Source organism: Myotis brandtii, unplaced genomic scaffold (genome assembly GCF_000412655.1).
Source record: "Myotis brandtii unplaced genomic scaffold, ASM41265v1 scaffold693, whole genome shotgun sequence".
In the NCBI taxonomy this organism is placed as follows: domain Eukaryota; kingdom Metazoa; phylum Chordata; class Mammalia; order Chiroptera; family Vespertilionidae; genus Myotis; species Myotis brandtii.
In genome coordinates, this window is record NW_005370710.1 from 2,552,561 (window position 1) to 2,567,928 (window position 15,368).

General features: G+C 39.1%; 1 protein-coding gene across 3 annotated transcripts in view; it reads left to right on the plus strand.

Annotated features, from left to right (window-relative positions):
* Window positions 1–7,496: 7,496 nt before the first annotated feature.
* VPRBP (Vpr (HIV-1) binding protein) overlaps window positions 7,497–15,368 on the plus strand; it is a 45,468-nt gene continuing 37,596 nt past the window's right edge. For 2 of the 3 annotated variants that reach the window (XR_001359770.1, XM_014529744.1), the window contains exons 1-2: window positions 7,497–7,663; window positions 13,723–13,799. Coding sequence is in view for 2 of the 3 variants with exons in the window: in XM_014529744.1 (XP_014385230.1) it covers window positions 7,554–7,663; window positions 13,723–13,799 (187 nt within the window). In the remaining variant the exon portion in view is untranslated. The remainder of the gene's footprint in view (window positions 7,664–13,722; window positions 13,800–15,368) is intronic. The other variant, XM_005881909.2, reaches the window with a different exon arrangement.

Below are 15,368 nucleotides of genomic sequence, written 5' to 3' on the forward strand. Positions count from 1 at the left end.
CCCGGGAACCCGTTTCCGTGGGTTACGGTCGTGTCCAGCCGGGCGTCGCCGGCGTTGGCTTGGCGCCGTCTTCTCGTCCGGGCGGCTTCCTCCTCTGAGTGTTGGCGCTCGGGTTTCGCGTTCGGTGAAGGAGTTCTGGAGCCTCAGTGGGAGCCCCGAGTGCCTGTCCACACCACGTTGTGCTTCCCCCCTGTTTTGGGGAAGCCTTTTAATGAGGCTGCATGCGTCCATTGTGCCAGCGGCATCTTTCTGCTCTGAACGCTCTGTTAACGTGGAGGGAGAGGTTGATTGGCAGTGCCGTCCTGTAGTTTTCCGGTTTGCTGGGGTTTACCTTTATGGTTTATATAAGCTTGTATGTTCAGGCTCTTTAGGGAATCGATCTGCCTGATGCTGTCGAGATTTGGGTTTTATGTGTTTGGATGTTGAGCTAAAAGAGACTTGGGGTGGTGAACACACAATACGACATACAGAGGATATATGTTACAGAATTGTACACCTGAACCCAAACCTGTATACTTTTATTGACAACGTCGCCCCAATAAATACAGTAAAACAGTTTTCTTTTAAAAGGAGCTAATAGAATTTGGGGAATATGTAGGAAGTCATTTTATGCTCAGAATCTCTGGGGCAGTGGCAGAGTACAGTGTTGAACAAAATCCACCTTTTGTTCAGTTGTTAAGTTTAATAGAGGAGGAATCTGGTGAAATGAACCACATGTTAAAGCTTAGCTTGAAGTGATTGAAGTTGGTTTATTACTAATTTTCTTATGTTTTTTTTTTTTAAAGGAGATGGTCATGGACAAGTAATAGAAAATTGTTATAGTGATTTCATATTTCATACTAATTATTGCATAAGTTTTACTTGAACTTCCAAAACTCGGATTTTTTCCTTTTTTTTTTTTTAAATAAAGAAGAATGCTTTTAAATGTTTGTTTCAGGTTTGTAACCTTATGGGGTCTTTTCTTAAGGTGGACCTTATTTTAGGCTTTGGGCAATTTTGCTAATAGGCCATTTAGTATTGTGTATTAGAATAGGAGAGATTTTATGATTCAATTAAAAAGTTACAAAATAGCCCTGACTGATGTTTCTCAGTGGTTGGAGCATCTGCCTGTGCAGGAAGGGTCTCGGGTTCTAGTTCCCTGCAAGGGCATGTACCTGGGTTGCAGTTTGATTCCTGGCCCAGGTGGGGTGCATGTGGGAGGCAACCAATCCATGTCCCCCCCCCCCCATTAACAAAAACAGAAAGAAGTTACAAATTACTTGAAAAATGAAAAATCTTTCTCTTACCTTTATCCCTTAGAAAGTCAGTTATCTGCCACAAAAGTAATAGCTTCTCTGTTTCTTGTGTATTCTTCCAGGGATATTTTATTTTAGGGATACACACGCTCTTTGCTTTTCTCACTAGACAATATATTTGAGAGTTGGTCCAAATTAGGAAAGAAAATACTTCTTAATTTTTCCAACTTCTTATTGTGAAAAATTTCAAACATTAAAAAGCTGAAAGAATAGTAAAATGAACACTTGTTTATCCATCCAGATTCAATATTTTGCCATATTTTCTCTACATATGGGTCTGGTGTATATTTACTTTGTGGAACTATTTGAAAATGACTTGCAGACATACCATCCCTAAATACTTTGGCAGCCATCCTTTAAGGATAAGGACATTCTACACATTTTTGTAGGACTTTATATTATTCCTTGGGTGGACAGTATTATCACTTAATCCTCACAACAATATTTTCCATTTTGTAGATAAGGAAATTGCAACTTGGAGAACTTAACTTTATCAAGATCTCCCAATTATGTCTGTAGAGTTGGGATTGAATGCTTGAAATCCTTTTCTACCAAGTAACTATTGATTAGTTTTGAGGATCTCATTTATCATCTGTAAAAGAGGGGAGTGTGGTGTGAAAATTCAGGAAATCGCAGAGAATTACTTAGCTAAATGTCTGCTCCATACTAATATTCAGCAATTGGTAACTATTGTGTCACTATTGGACAGGCCATAAATTCTATACCACTTAAAGAACTCATTTTATTTATTTATTTTTTAATATATTTTTATTGATTTTTTACAGAGAGGAAGGGAGAGGGATAGAGAGTTAGAAACATCAATGAGAGAGAAACATCGATCAGCTGCCTCTTGGGGATGTGCCCGCAACCAAGGTACATGCCCTTGACCGGAATCGAACCTGGGATTCTTCAGTCTGCAGGCCGGCGCTCTGTCGACTGAGCCAAACGGGTTAGGGCTAAAGAACTCATTTTAAAACATGGTGAATTGAGAATAAAAATAAAAGAAAATCAAAGAAGAAAACAAAACAAAACATGGTGAATTGAATAAGGTACCTTGCACTGTCTTGTACTTAACAAGATGTGTATAATATATTTTGGTTTTATTTTTATTTTTTTTATAGAGAGAGTGGAAGGGAGGGGGAGAGACAGAAACATAGATGTGAGAGAGACATCGACTGGTTGCCTCCCACACGCACCCTAACCAAGGCCAGAGATCAAGCCTGCAAGTTGACCGGAATTGAACCCAGGACCTTTCAGTCCGCAGGCCAATGCTCTATCCACTAAGTCAAACATTCTACAAACTTGCCACCGGCTGCGAGTTTGACATGCTTGGGTTAGGGCATCTATATATATAAAAGGCTAAGTGACCAACTGTCCATCTGTCTGACCATCCATCTGACTGACCGGCCAGTACATATGATGTGCACTGGTAATCCTATATAATAAACCCTAATATGCAAATAGACCGAACGGCAGAATGACTGGTTGCTATGATGCACACTGACCACCAGGGGGCAGACACTCAACGCAGGAGCTGCCCCCTGGTGGTCAGTGCGCTCCCATAGGGGGAGCGCCGCTCAGCCAGAAGCCAGCTGCAGGTGGGCGGTAAGGAGCGAGGGGTCCTGGACTGCGAGAGCCCCCGACTATGAGAGCGATGTCTGTAGGATGCCTGGGGATCGGGCCTAAGCTGGCAGACAGACGTCCCCCAAGGGGTCCCAGACTGCAAGAGGGTGCAGGCCGGGCTGAGGGGACCTCCCCCCCAAGTGCATGAATTTTGTGCACCAGGTCTCAAGTTTAAAAATAAATGTTGACTTGCACACGCGTGATACATATAAAGCTCTCGCTGGCGCCAATCGCCAATGGCACGCGTGTGCACGAATCTGTGCACTGGGCCACTAGTATAATATATTTTGTATTATTAGTCTTTCATTGATAGTAAAATGAATTATTGGTGTTGTTACTTTAGTTTATTATAAGTTTATAATTTCCCTGGACAAGTGATTATTTCCAAAGTTATAACTATTCTCAGTCATAATTAATCAGAAGTTTGAAAATGATACCAGAAGTATGTGTTTAAATTGAACTCTACAATTTTAGTATTTTAATGCCTTTGAGTTGACCTTTGTTAGAGGTAGTATTTTTTTTAAACTTTGCCTTTATGTGCTCCATTAGGCTGACTGCTTGTTTTCCAAAAGGTATTCTCTTATAGAACTTTTTTTTTTTAATTAAAAAGATTATAAAATTCATATACCATAAATTAACCATTACCAATGTTAAAGTGCATATAATTCAGTGACATTTAGTATATTGAGTGTTGTGCAGCCATCACCTCTTTTAGTTTCAAGATATTTTCATCATTCCCCAAAGAAACCCTATATATACACATTAAGGAGTCATTTCCTATTTCCTCCATCCCCAACCCTCTGGCAACCACTAGGCAACTTTCTGTAGATAGATTGACCTATTCTGAATGTTTCATATAAATAGAATCATACAGTATGTGACCTTTTGTGTCTGGCGTCTTTCATTTAGCATATTGTTTTCAGGATTCATCTGTAGGTATAACATGTATCAGTACTTCATTCCTTTCTGTGGCTGAAAATAATGCATTTTATGGATATAACCACATTTTGTTTATCCATTCACTCATTGATGGACATCTGCAGTTGGTTCCACCTTTTTGCTAGTGTGATTATGCTGCTTTGAACATTTGTGCACAATTATTTGAATATTTTCAATTTGTTTTGGGTATATGCATTGGAGAGGAATTGCTGGGTCATATGGTAATTCTATGTTTAACATTTGTTTAATTTTTATTTTTAAAATTTATTTGATTTTAGAGAGAGAGGAGGGGGGAGAGAGAGAGAGCAAGAAACATCGATTTGTTATGCCCTGACTGGGAATTTTTTTTTTTAAGTGGAGTAACTTTTTAAAATAAATATATTTTTATTTTATTATATTTTATTATGTTTCAGGGAAATTCTTACTCTAGTTACCTCCTAGAGCACCCTGCCCCCACCCTCCTCCTCCCTGAAGTTCCATCATCTCAATTTCTCTTCTTTTTTTTTCTTTTTTTAAAAAATTATATTTTATTGATTTTTTACAGAGAGGAAGGGAGAGGGATAGAGGGGTAGAAACATGAATGATGAGAATCATTGATCAGCTGGCTCCTGCACGCCCCCTACTGGGGACCGAGCCCGTAACCTGGGCATGTGCCTTTGACCGTAATCAAATCCAGGACCATTCAGTCCACAGGCTGACGCTTTATCCACTGAGCCAAACCGGCTAGGGCTTGAATGGGAATTGAACCATGATCTTCTGGTTCAAAGGTTGACACTCAAACACTGAGCCACATTGGCCGGGCAGAAAGTGTTTTATTAATTTCATATTTGTATTGTTTATTGCTAGTATATAGCAATACAACTAATTTTTGTGTATTGATAGTGTACCCTGTAGCTGTGCTTTGCTAATTTGCTTGCTTAATAGTTTTTTGGTGTATTCTTCTAGGATATTCTTTATATAGGATATAGGAGGATATAATTTGTGAAGAAAGATAATTTTACTTTTTCTTTTCTTGGATGCCTTTTTTTTTTCTTGATTAATTGATCTGGCTAGAACTCCAGTACAATGTTTAATGTAAGTGGTGAAAGTGGGCATCCTTGTCTTGTTTCTGATTTTAGAGGGAAAGCTTTCAGTATTTCAGCATTGAGTATAATGCTAGCTGTAGGTTTTTAAAAAATGCCTTTTACCATGTGAGGAAATTCTCTTCTGTTTCCAGTTTATTGTTTTGTGTGTGTGTGTGGTTTTTGTTTTTTTTATCACAAAAGGGTGTTGGATTTTGTCTAGTGCTTTTTCTGTATCAATCATATGATCATTTTCCCCCCTCCATTCTGTTAATGTGTGTGTATTATATTAATTGGTTTTCATATATAAAGTCACCCTTGCATTTTTGGGAGAAATCCCACTTGGTTATGGTATATAATCCTCTTTATATGCTGCTGTATTTAGCTTGCTAATATTTTGTTGAGGATTTTGCATTTATTTTCATGAAGTAGATTGGTCTTTAGTTTTCTTGTGATGTTTTATCTTTTTTGGTTTGGGATGATGCTGGCTTTGTGGAATAAATTAAGAAAAAATGGTGGTTCCTGTTCTATTTTTTGGAAAGGATTTAAGGATTGATGTTATTCTGTAAATGTTTGGTTAAATTTTTGGTCCACCCAACCCCCTTGGCAAGTACTTCTTAAGATTGTCAAGGTCATGAAAAAACAAGGAAAGACTCAACTGACAGACCAGAGGACACTACGGAAACAACAACTAAATGCCAGTGTAGTACACTGGATGAGATCTTGGAACAGAAAATGGACATGAATGGAAAAACTGGAGAAATACGAATCATGCCTGGAGTTTAGTTAGTAGCAATGTACCAACGTTGGGTTTCTTAATTTTTGACACTGTACCACTATAAGATAGGATGGTAACATTAGAGGAAACCGAACTGGGTGAGGGGTATATAGGAATTCTATCTTTGCAACTTTTCTGGAAAGGTAAAATTCCAAGAAATTTATTTTTAAAAATGCATATATAGTTAGTAATTACAGTAAAAAATACAGCCTGGGTTTTCTTAAGGTCAGAAGTCTATTTGTCGGTCATACCTGCGGCATTTCCTTTGTAACTTTTAATTTAATTTTAATCTTTTTGTTTTTGGAAATATTTGTTCTTTTTTGTAATTATGAGTACCCAGGTGACATGAATCACTACTACTAGAACTGTCTCTACATTATTAAAATGCAAATGTTTACATTTTAGATACTTTTACATACTTCTTTTGGCCTTATGGTGGATATCTTTAGAAAAGTGAACAGTAATCCTAGATCAGCTAGTAATCACTTTCTGGTGTGTGAAACTTTTTACAAAAACGGTTGCTCTATCAGTGAAAATAACACATTTTGCATGGCAGGAGCTGACATTTTGAACCTAAAACTACCTTGGCCAATAAGTTGATCTATAAACCATCTAAACATTTGGGTCTCATTCCCCTTTGGAGCCTCTTGTAAACCTCTCTTCCCAGTGTAGGTATGTCTCATGCAGCTTCTCCAAGGCCTGTCTCAGCTCCTTGTCCTGGTATAACCCCCTGGGCTGACCACTCAACCCAGCAGCCTCCTTCCAGGAAATCGCCTGTGAGAAAGGTTAGAAAGCGCGAAGGACAAATGGGCTTATAATATTCCTTCCCAGCTTTCATGTTGGTAATGATATCCACTTTGTTAAGACTTAAATGTTGTTTATCTTTCATAGAACTTTCCCTGAAGACTTAAAAAAGAGCAAAACATTTTGGGGAGTTGCTTTTGCTACATTTTGTATTTTATTATTTTTATTTATTTATTTAAATATATTTTATTGATTTCAGAGAGGAAAGGGGAGGAGAGAGAGAGAGAGAGAGAGAGAAGAGAAAGAAAGAGAATCATCTATCGACTGCCTCCTGCATGCCTCCTACTGAGGCTCGAGACCGGCATCGAACCCAGGACCATTCAGTTTGCAGGCCGACGCTCTATCCACTGAGCCAAACCAGCTAGGACTACATTTTGTATTTTAAAAAATGTAGTCTCAAAGTTTTGGAGCTCAGCTGTCTAGACCTGGGATCATTTATGTATGGAATGTAGGTATAGCCGAGACCGGTTTGGCTCAGTGGATAGAGCGTCGGCCTGCGGACTGAGGGGTCCCGGGTTCGATTCCGGTCGGGGGCATGTGCCGAGGTTGCGGGCACATCCCCAGTGGGAGATGTGCAGGAGGCAGCTGGTCGATGTTTCTCTCTCATCGATGTTTCTAACTCTCTATCTCTCTCCCTTCCTCTCTGTGGAAAATCAGTGAAATATATTTAAAAAAAAAAAGGAATGTAGGTATATACACTTTAAGGGGTGAAAGGGGCCATAGCTTTTGTCTGATTCTCAAAGGAGTTTCCTGATCCTAGAAAGTTTAAGAATCATGATTTCAGTCCGTTTCTCCATCTAATTTGACGTTAAGTGAACTGAGGCTGAGAGAGGTGACGACTTGCTCATCATGCCTTGAGTGATTATCGAGGCTCCCAATCCCAGGTTTCTCACTGTATCACAATTAAAATTTTCTAAAGGGTTAACATTTTCATGCTTTTAATTACTTTCCATGCTTGTTTATTCCTTTTCTTTCCCCTCACTTTCCTTTTTGTAGGAAGTATGTCAGGTTTATTTGTCTTGATTATTATTTTTTGCTTCCTTAGGCCCAGCCATGACTACGGTAGCAGTACATGTGGACTCTAAAGCTGAGCTCACTACCCTGCTGGAGCAGTGGGAAAAGGAACATGGCAGTGGGCAGGACATGGTACCTATTCTTACCAGGTATGGACAATTAATTTTAAAAAAAATTACTTAAAGAAGGAAAACTTGTAGATAGTATAGGAACATTTCACCTTCACTGTGAATTCTAAATCCATTTATTTCCCTTTCAAAACTAGTCTTTTTTTTTTTTTTTAAATATATTTTATTGATTTTTTACAGAGAGGAAGGGAGAGGGATAGAGAGTTAGAAACATCGATGAGAGAGAAACATCGATCAGCTGCCTCCTGCACATCTCCCACTGGGGATGTGTCCGCAACCCAGGTACATGCCCTTGACCGGAATCGAACCTGGGACCTTTCAGTCCGCAGGCCGACGCTCTATCCACTGAGCCAAACCGGTTTCGGCACAAAACTAGTCTTTATCTCCCTATTTCTTGAAGCTCTTTACATTCCTTTTTAAAAAAAATTTAATTAAAAATTTATCTTTATTGTTGAGAGTATTACAGATGTTCCCCCCTTTTTTCCCCCATTGACCCCCTCCACTCTACACCTGCCCCTTCCACACCTTCAGCCACACTATTGTCTGTGTCCATAGGTTATGCATATATGCATATAAATTCCCTGGTTAATCTCTCCCCCCTCCCATCCCTTCTTAAGTTTCTTACCTTTCCTTTCAGGCCCTTTGTTCTCATTCTCCTCTGTAAGTTGTTCTGCCTGTGTTGTTTTTTGTTTTTTTTTCTTCTTCCTGTTAACTGATTTCAGAAAGGAAGGGAGAGGGAGAGAAAGATAGAAACATCAGTGATGAGAGAGAATCACTGATCGGCTGCCTCTTGCACGCCCCACACTGGGGTTTGAACCTCCTGGTTCATACGTTGATGCTCAACCACTGAGCCACGCCAGTCGGGCTCTTCTGCCAGGGCTTTGTTTGTGGTTTTCTTTTCCATTCACCCTAAGTATTTTCCAGAGATAGTTTCATCTCCGTCCATGATTTAAAACATTATTCCTATGTTAACTTTCAAATCTCTATTTTACTTCAGACCCCTCTTTTTAAAATTTCAGATACATTTCTCAGCTGTTTGTTTCACACATCTTTACCTGTCTATTGCACAGACACCTAAAACATACCATGTCCAAAATAGAGCTTATAGCCTTCATCCTCCCTCCCTCCTGTTCACAGCTTCTTCCATGCCTTGGTGTAAGTGGTTTTAAGCTAAAAAACTGAAAACCATCCTCTTTTGTGTATTCCTCTACCAGCACAATTTAGTCATCAAGCTCTGAGGAGTCTGCTTCCTCCTCTGCACCGTCCCGTCACTGCTTTCTTCATTAGGTATCAGCTGGTTCTTGCCTGGCCCGTTAGGCAGTGTGTATTATCCCTTTGTCTCCAGCTTACCCTCTTCGAATACATCCTCCCCTTTGCTGAAAGATGCATCTCTCCATACACAAATCTGATTGTCATATCGCTATTCCCGATTCTTCCCTGGTTCCTGTTTTCCTACAGAATAAAATAGAAACTTTTTATTTTCTAAACTGATTTCAGAGAGCGAGAGGAAGAGGAAGGGGGGTAAAGGGAGAGAGAGAGAAACATTGATTGGTTGTTCCACTTATTTATGCAGTCATTGGTGGTTTCTTACATGTGCTCTACCAGAGATCAAAGCTGCACCTTGGCATATTGGGACGATGCTCTAACCAATTGAGCTAACCGGCCAGGGCTAAAATGTAAACTTTTTAGAGTGGTTTATGAGGCCACTTATATTTGGCCCCCACCTCTTTTTTCTGCCTCAGAGTGTTGGTTTCCTTCAGCAAGGAGTAGTACTGTATTTTCTGATGTCTGGTGTATCAGAACTACGCTCTAATCAACTGAGCCACCTGGCCAGGGCCAATGATCTATTTTTTAGGGATAAAGAAAACTGATCTTATGAAAGTTTAAACAGATAAATGCATTTGTTCATAACTGCTCTGATACATGGGGAACATGTGAAAGTACAGGTTTTTTTTAAGGACAAATGTTGACTGGTGGAAAGGGGGTTTAATTTGTAGAGGCATTGGAGATGAAGAACTAATCACAAGATACTTGAAATGCAGCCACAGTGAATTAAAGGATCTAAGGATTGTGCAGTTATATGTGGATTATTGATGTAACTGAAAGAAGAGAATCATAAATGGGGATCATGTTAGCAGTGGATTCACTCAATTGCTCTAAAAATTTTATCAAACACACATACTCAACAAAAATACTCAAATGTTTTATTTTCAAGGCTCTTTCACATTTATCGTTTTTGACCATCATTGTCACTATGCTAAGTTATTCAGCAATGCAAAACCTAAAATAGAGGGTCCTGTCTTCAAGGTGCTAACCTTCTGGGAAGCAACTAATGGATAAGAAACAGTGCAGAATAGTACAAAATCCTATATAATAAAAGGCTAATATGCAGATTGTCCCTTTGACTGGGAGTCGATTGGGAGTTCAACTGGGAGTTCGACCAGGGGGCCGGGCCAGTGGGCCAACCACCCTCGGCCCCTCCCCCCCAGCCGGGCCGGCCTGATTGGCCCCAATCGGGGTAGGCCAGCCGGACCCCACCCTACCCATGCATGAATTTGTGCACTGGGCCTCTAGTAATATACATATAATGAAGTGCTAAATCTGGCGGTATGTTCATAAATATTGTGGAGGTGATGAGAATGAAAGAACTTGAATGAGTCAGCTTCTTTTATTCACTCAACAAATATTTGAAGACCTTTTGTGTGTCAGAACTCAATGAGACACTTCTCTGAATCTCAACTTCATTTGCTACTAAAAGTATCACTGAGAGTTACATTGTTAAAAGAAAGCCATCCTCAGAGCTACTTGGGAAAGCCTGCATAGCCAGACAGTGGAAAACGAGGTTAGAATCCTGGTTTTACTCCAATTCCAGTGGGCTTTCCAGTCCAAGATGAGGGAAAGTTTCCTTGGAAAAGGGATTTGAAAGATGGTAGAATATAGCTCCATGAAAAGCAGAGAAATAGGTTTTCTAGAAAATGTGAAAAATGTGACTGAAAAAGGCTTTGAGGAGAGAAGGGACCGGGGCACATTTTGTAGCAGCGAGGAAACGGGCCCCACCAGAGTGGAGGGTGAATAGGAGGCTGGAATGGGAAATTGTATGGAGTAAAATCCTAAAAAGATCTTCACGGTTAGAGGGCAGTTTAAGGGACAGGATGAATTCAAAGTGTAGTTTACTTTAATAGGGGCAACTTCCACCCCCCTCCAAATTGTGGGTCTGTTAGTTCACTGGATTTTGAAGTCCCTTCATGTTTTTTTCACCTGCTCCTCAGTGGCCGCAGGTTTGGGTATTTGGTATGTTCCATGAGAGCAATGAGCCCTGCCTGGGTAGATTGGTTGGTTAGAGCGTTGTCCAAGTACGCCAAGGTTGCAGGTTCTATTTCAGGTCAGGGCACATGCAAGGAGCAACCAACGAATGCATAAATAAGAGGAACAAATCGATGTTTCCTCCCTCCCTCTCTCTTCCCCGTCCTCTTTTTAAAATCAGTACATAAATTTTTTTTTTTTAAAAAGAAGAAGCAGGCAATGAATTACAGGTCTACTTAATCTTTTATTGACCACTGCTTTTTTTATGATCTTTTGGCACTTTTCTTAAGAAAAATGTACCGCTGTTTATAACTTTAATTGATTTTATTATTTATGTTATTTTATTTATTATATCAAGCTTTTGACTTGATTCTGTAAAAAGGGCCTGGCATTGGGCCAAGCTGTGTGAGCTTAATCCACATTATTGAAATATTACTTATATATTGTAAAGTACTTTGCTTGATGGATTTTTTTACTTGTAAAACTATCACCCAGATCAAGTTACAGAACTTGCGTAGCACCTCCAGAAGGCTCCCTCCTGCCCTATGCCAGTCAGTATCTACCTTAGGTTGTTTTCTGTTTGTTTGATTCTCTCTTTTTAAAAAAAAATATTTTTATTGATTTCAGAGAGGAAGGGACAGGGAGAGAGAGATAGAAACATCAGTGATAAGAGAGAATCATTGATTGGCTGCCTCCTACACACCCACTATGGGGATCAAGCCTGCAACCCAGGCATGTGCCCTTGCCTGGAATCGAACCCGGGACCTTTCAGTCTGTAGGCTGACTCTCTATCCACTGATCCAAATTGGCCAGGGCTGATTCTCATTGTTAATAGTAACAACACCTAAATAGCTCTCACATATCAGGCTTTGTTCTAAGTAGAGGACATATATTAACTTAAACCTCACGGAATAGGTACTGTTACCATCATTTTACAGATGAGTCACAGACAGGTTAAGTAATTGGACACACAGTTAATGGAAGGTTTGAACCGTGGTGATCTGGCTCCAGAATCCATGTTTTTAATTTCTGCTTTGCTATATTGCTTAGTTTCAGTTGGAGATTCTAGTAGGTCTTATGTAATTTTACATATATTTTGTGTAATTGCCTTTTGTGGCAAAGATAATTTTCAGTTTAGAGGGAAAGGTAGAAAAAGTAGAAATAATTCTGAGGCTTAATGGGGAAAAACATACTAGAGTGGGTAAGAATTTTTGCAGGGAGCTTAACCCTAAGACTAGGAAATATGGTTTTGTGGAAATGAAACATATAGGAGAGTTTGAGTTAGGACAGCATCTAGATATTAGAGGGTGGGACAGCCTTGTATTTGATTGCCGTTGTAATAGATTACAATGTCAGTCTTGCTTAGGGTTCTCTTGCCCTATCCTGTTTGATTCAGTGTATAGAGCGTCGGCCTACAGACTGGAAGGTCCCGGGTTTGATTCTGGTCAAGGGCACATGTCCAGGTTGTGGGCTTGATCCCCAGTAAGGGGCGTGCAGGAGGCAGCCAATCAATGATTCTCTCTCTTGCTCCCTCTACCTTCCTCTCTGAAATCAATAAAAATATATTTTAAAAAAAGTTTAAAAGTGATTTTTCTTGTTTCAAAAAGAATGCATGAATACAAAGGGACTCACTCTCTTTTTTGCTCACTCTTGCTCTCCCACTATCCTTCTCTCTTCCTCCCTCTCTCTCCCTCTCTCCCTCTCTCTCTCAAATTGATACAAGATTAAAAAAAATTCTGTGAAAGTAGCCAGATATAAAAAGAGTGTATGGATTCCATTTATATGAAACTGTGGAATAGGCAAAACTAATCTATAGTAAGAGAGAGAGGATGAGTGGCTGCTTGGGTGCATGGGTGGGAGCTTATGTGGGGGAAGAATGTTGTAGGCCAGTGATGGTGAACCTATGACACGCGTGTCAGAGGTGACACGTGAACTCATTTTTTTGGTTGATTTTTCTTTGTTAAATGGCATTTAAATATATAAAATAAATATCAAAAATATAAATCTTTGTTTTACTATGGTTGCAAATATCAAAAAATTTCTATTTCTATATGTGACACGGCACCAGAGTTAAGTTAGGGTTTTTCAAAATGCTGACACTCCGAGCTCAAAAGGTTCGCCATCACTGTTGTAGGCTGAGGCAACAGCACAAAGAAAGGCCCTGAAGCAGTAATCAACTTGGACTCTTTGAAAATCAGAGAAGGCCATGTTACTGCAGTTTAGTGAAAGAGGGATGGAGGAGAAGTGGTCAGAGATGCAGACAGAATCTGGATTTTTCTAAGCCATGATAGTACTTGGGTTTAACTCAGTTATTGTGGTAAGTCATTGGAAGTTGGAGGATGAATTGTCAGGCCAAGCATTGAAGCAAAAAGCAAGGAGACCAGTGCAAGCAGTCCAGGCAGTTGATGATGGTGGTCTGGACAAGGATCGGAATGGTTAAGATTTGGAGAAATAATTGAAGTCAAGAGATATTTTGAAGGTAGGGCTAACAGGAATTGTGAGGGATGAGGAAAAAAACGAGGGTTTTAATGATGACTCCTAGGTTTTTGGCTTCTGAGGGGATAACAGTGCTATTTTTTGAGACTGGAAAGGGGAGAGGAATGATTTTGGGAGTAGAAATTGTTTTATAAGATTGTTGTTTAGATCTCTGTTTATCAGAAAAATACATTTTCTTAACTTTTTGCTTTTATTTACACCTTGACTATTGACTATTGTAGGTGGTGGCACATGTTTTTATATGCTTGTCTAGAGTTGACCCTGTCTTCCCTTTGTGCTAGGATGTCTGAATTGATTGAAAAAGAAACTGAAGAATATCGTAAGGGGGATCCAGACCCATTTGATGATCGACATCCTGGTGAGACCTGTGTTTTAAACGTGGCTTTAATTTTCTTACAAAAGAAAATTGCTTAATAGAAAATATTTTCCAATTGAAATTGCATATTTCATGCTAAGTTTTAAGACCTAATATTTGTTAAAATATTGTTCAAGGTAGGAGCAGTGAGGAAAAATAAATTTCTGGAGAAATTGAAATAATTTGTTATATTTACACGTCAAATAAATGTAGGTATACCTTATTGACTCATTTGGTATGATTACAAAGACTTAAAAAGAGAAAACTGTTTTCTCTTTCTGACTTTTAAACCCAAAGGTGTCTGTGCCTTTACCTCTCTAACGATGCTAACGTTTCTTTTACTGATGGGGAACGGAGTTGAGAACGCATTCAGTGCCTTGCTTTCGTTATGAAGTTGATACTTGGAGCCTTGAATAATAAACAGCCTTCTTGATGTCTGCTTTAGTGTTTGGACAGCTACAATATGCCCTAACACAATTTGGTTTTATTTTGGGCTGATTTAATTAGAGTCATGACAACCTAGCCTGCTTTGGCATGGAATTTGATTTGCTATATGGAACTTGAGACGCTATTTCATGTTCTCTCTAAGGCAGATGACCAGTGGGCAAAGCTTAAGTCTTGTAGGGGCCTACACTGCACTAAACTTTCTCTCTCAAGAGCCAGACCTTTGTGGAGAGAAGAGTCTGAAATTTAGAATATGGAGAGATAGTGAAAATGAATGGGAGTTACAAAAATAAGAACATTATATATCCACCTGAATGTTGCAGGGTTTATTTCTATTTCTTAGACATTTGTTCTCAAATGTAAGTAAGTTAGGCATTTCACATTGAGTGTCCAGTTGTTTATGGGTGTTCCCTGCTGCCCTGTCCTAGGTATCCCCACTTGTGACTTCAGAGGACTTATTTACCTGTTTAACCCACATTTTTAGTAAGGCAATCGGAGTATGAAATATAAAAATGAATGTGAAATAAGAATTTTAGTTAATGTATGGCATTATGAAAAGAACTAAAAAGAGAGATAATCATGCTTAGTGATAATGCCTTAGAAAGGATGAAATGGTAATGAGGTAGAAGGGAGAGACAGAAAGATACGATTTTTTTCAGTAGAAATGTAAAGACAATTTTTTCCTCCCTATCTCTCATGTTAAGCAATATTTGTCATTAACCATAATTTCTATTAATAAATATAATGGTCTTAGTTCCATCATTTCTAAACATAGAAAGTTGGTAATCCGAGGTCCTCATTTGTTTTTATGATACTAATCTCTAACTTTTCTTTTTTGTGAATTACTTTGGGATACTAATTACAGCTTGGGAAAAACTTCATATCAGCAACTTACATCTTTTTTCATCCTTTGACTAAATTTTTCATTCTAATGTTTTGAAAAGAAAACTAAAGATAGATAGTATCTGTTTTAAAAACAAACCTCTCCCAACCGTTAACCGATTATTTTACTTTTAGGCTGTGTGTTGAGTAGATTTTAGGTTCTTTGTCTCCTTTCTTTCCCCAGGGGCTCAGAATTCAAAGCCAAGGTTACAGCATCTTTAGAGTTGGTGATTGTTAGTGTGATTC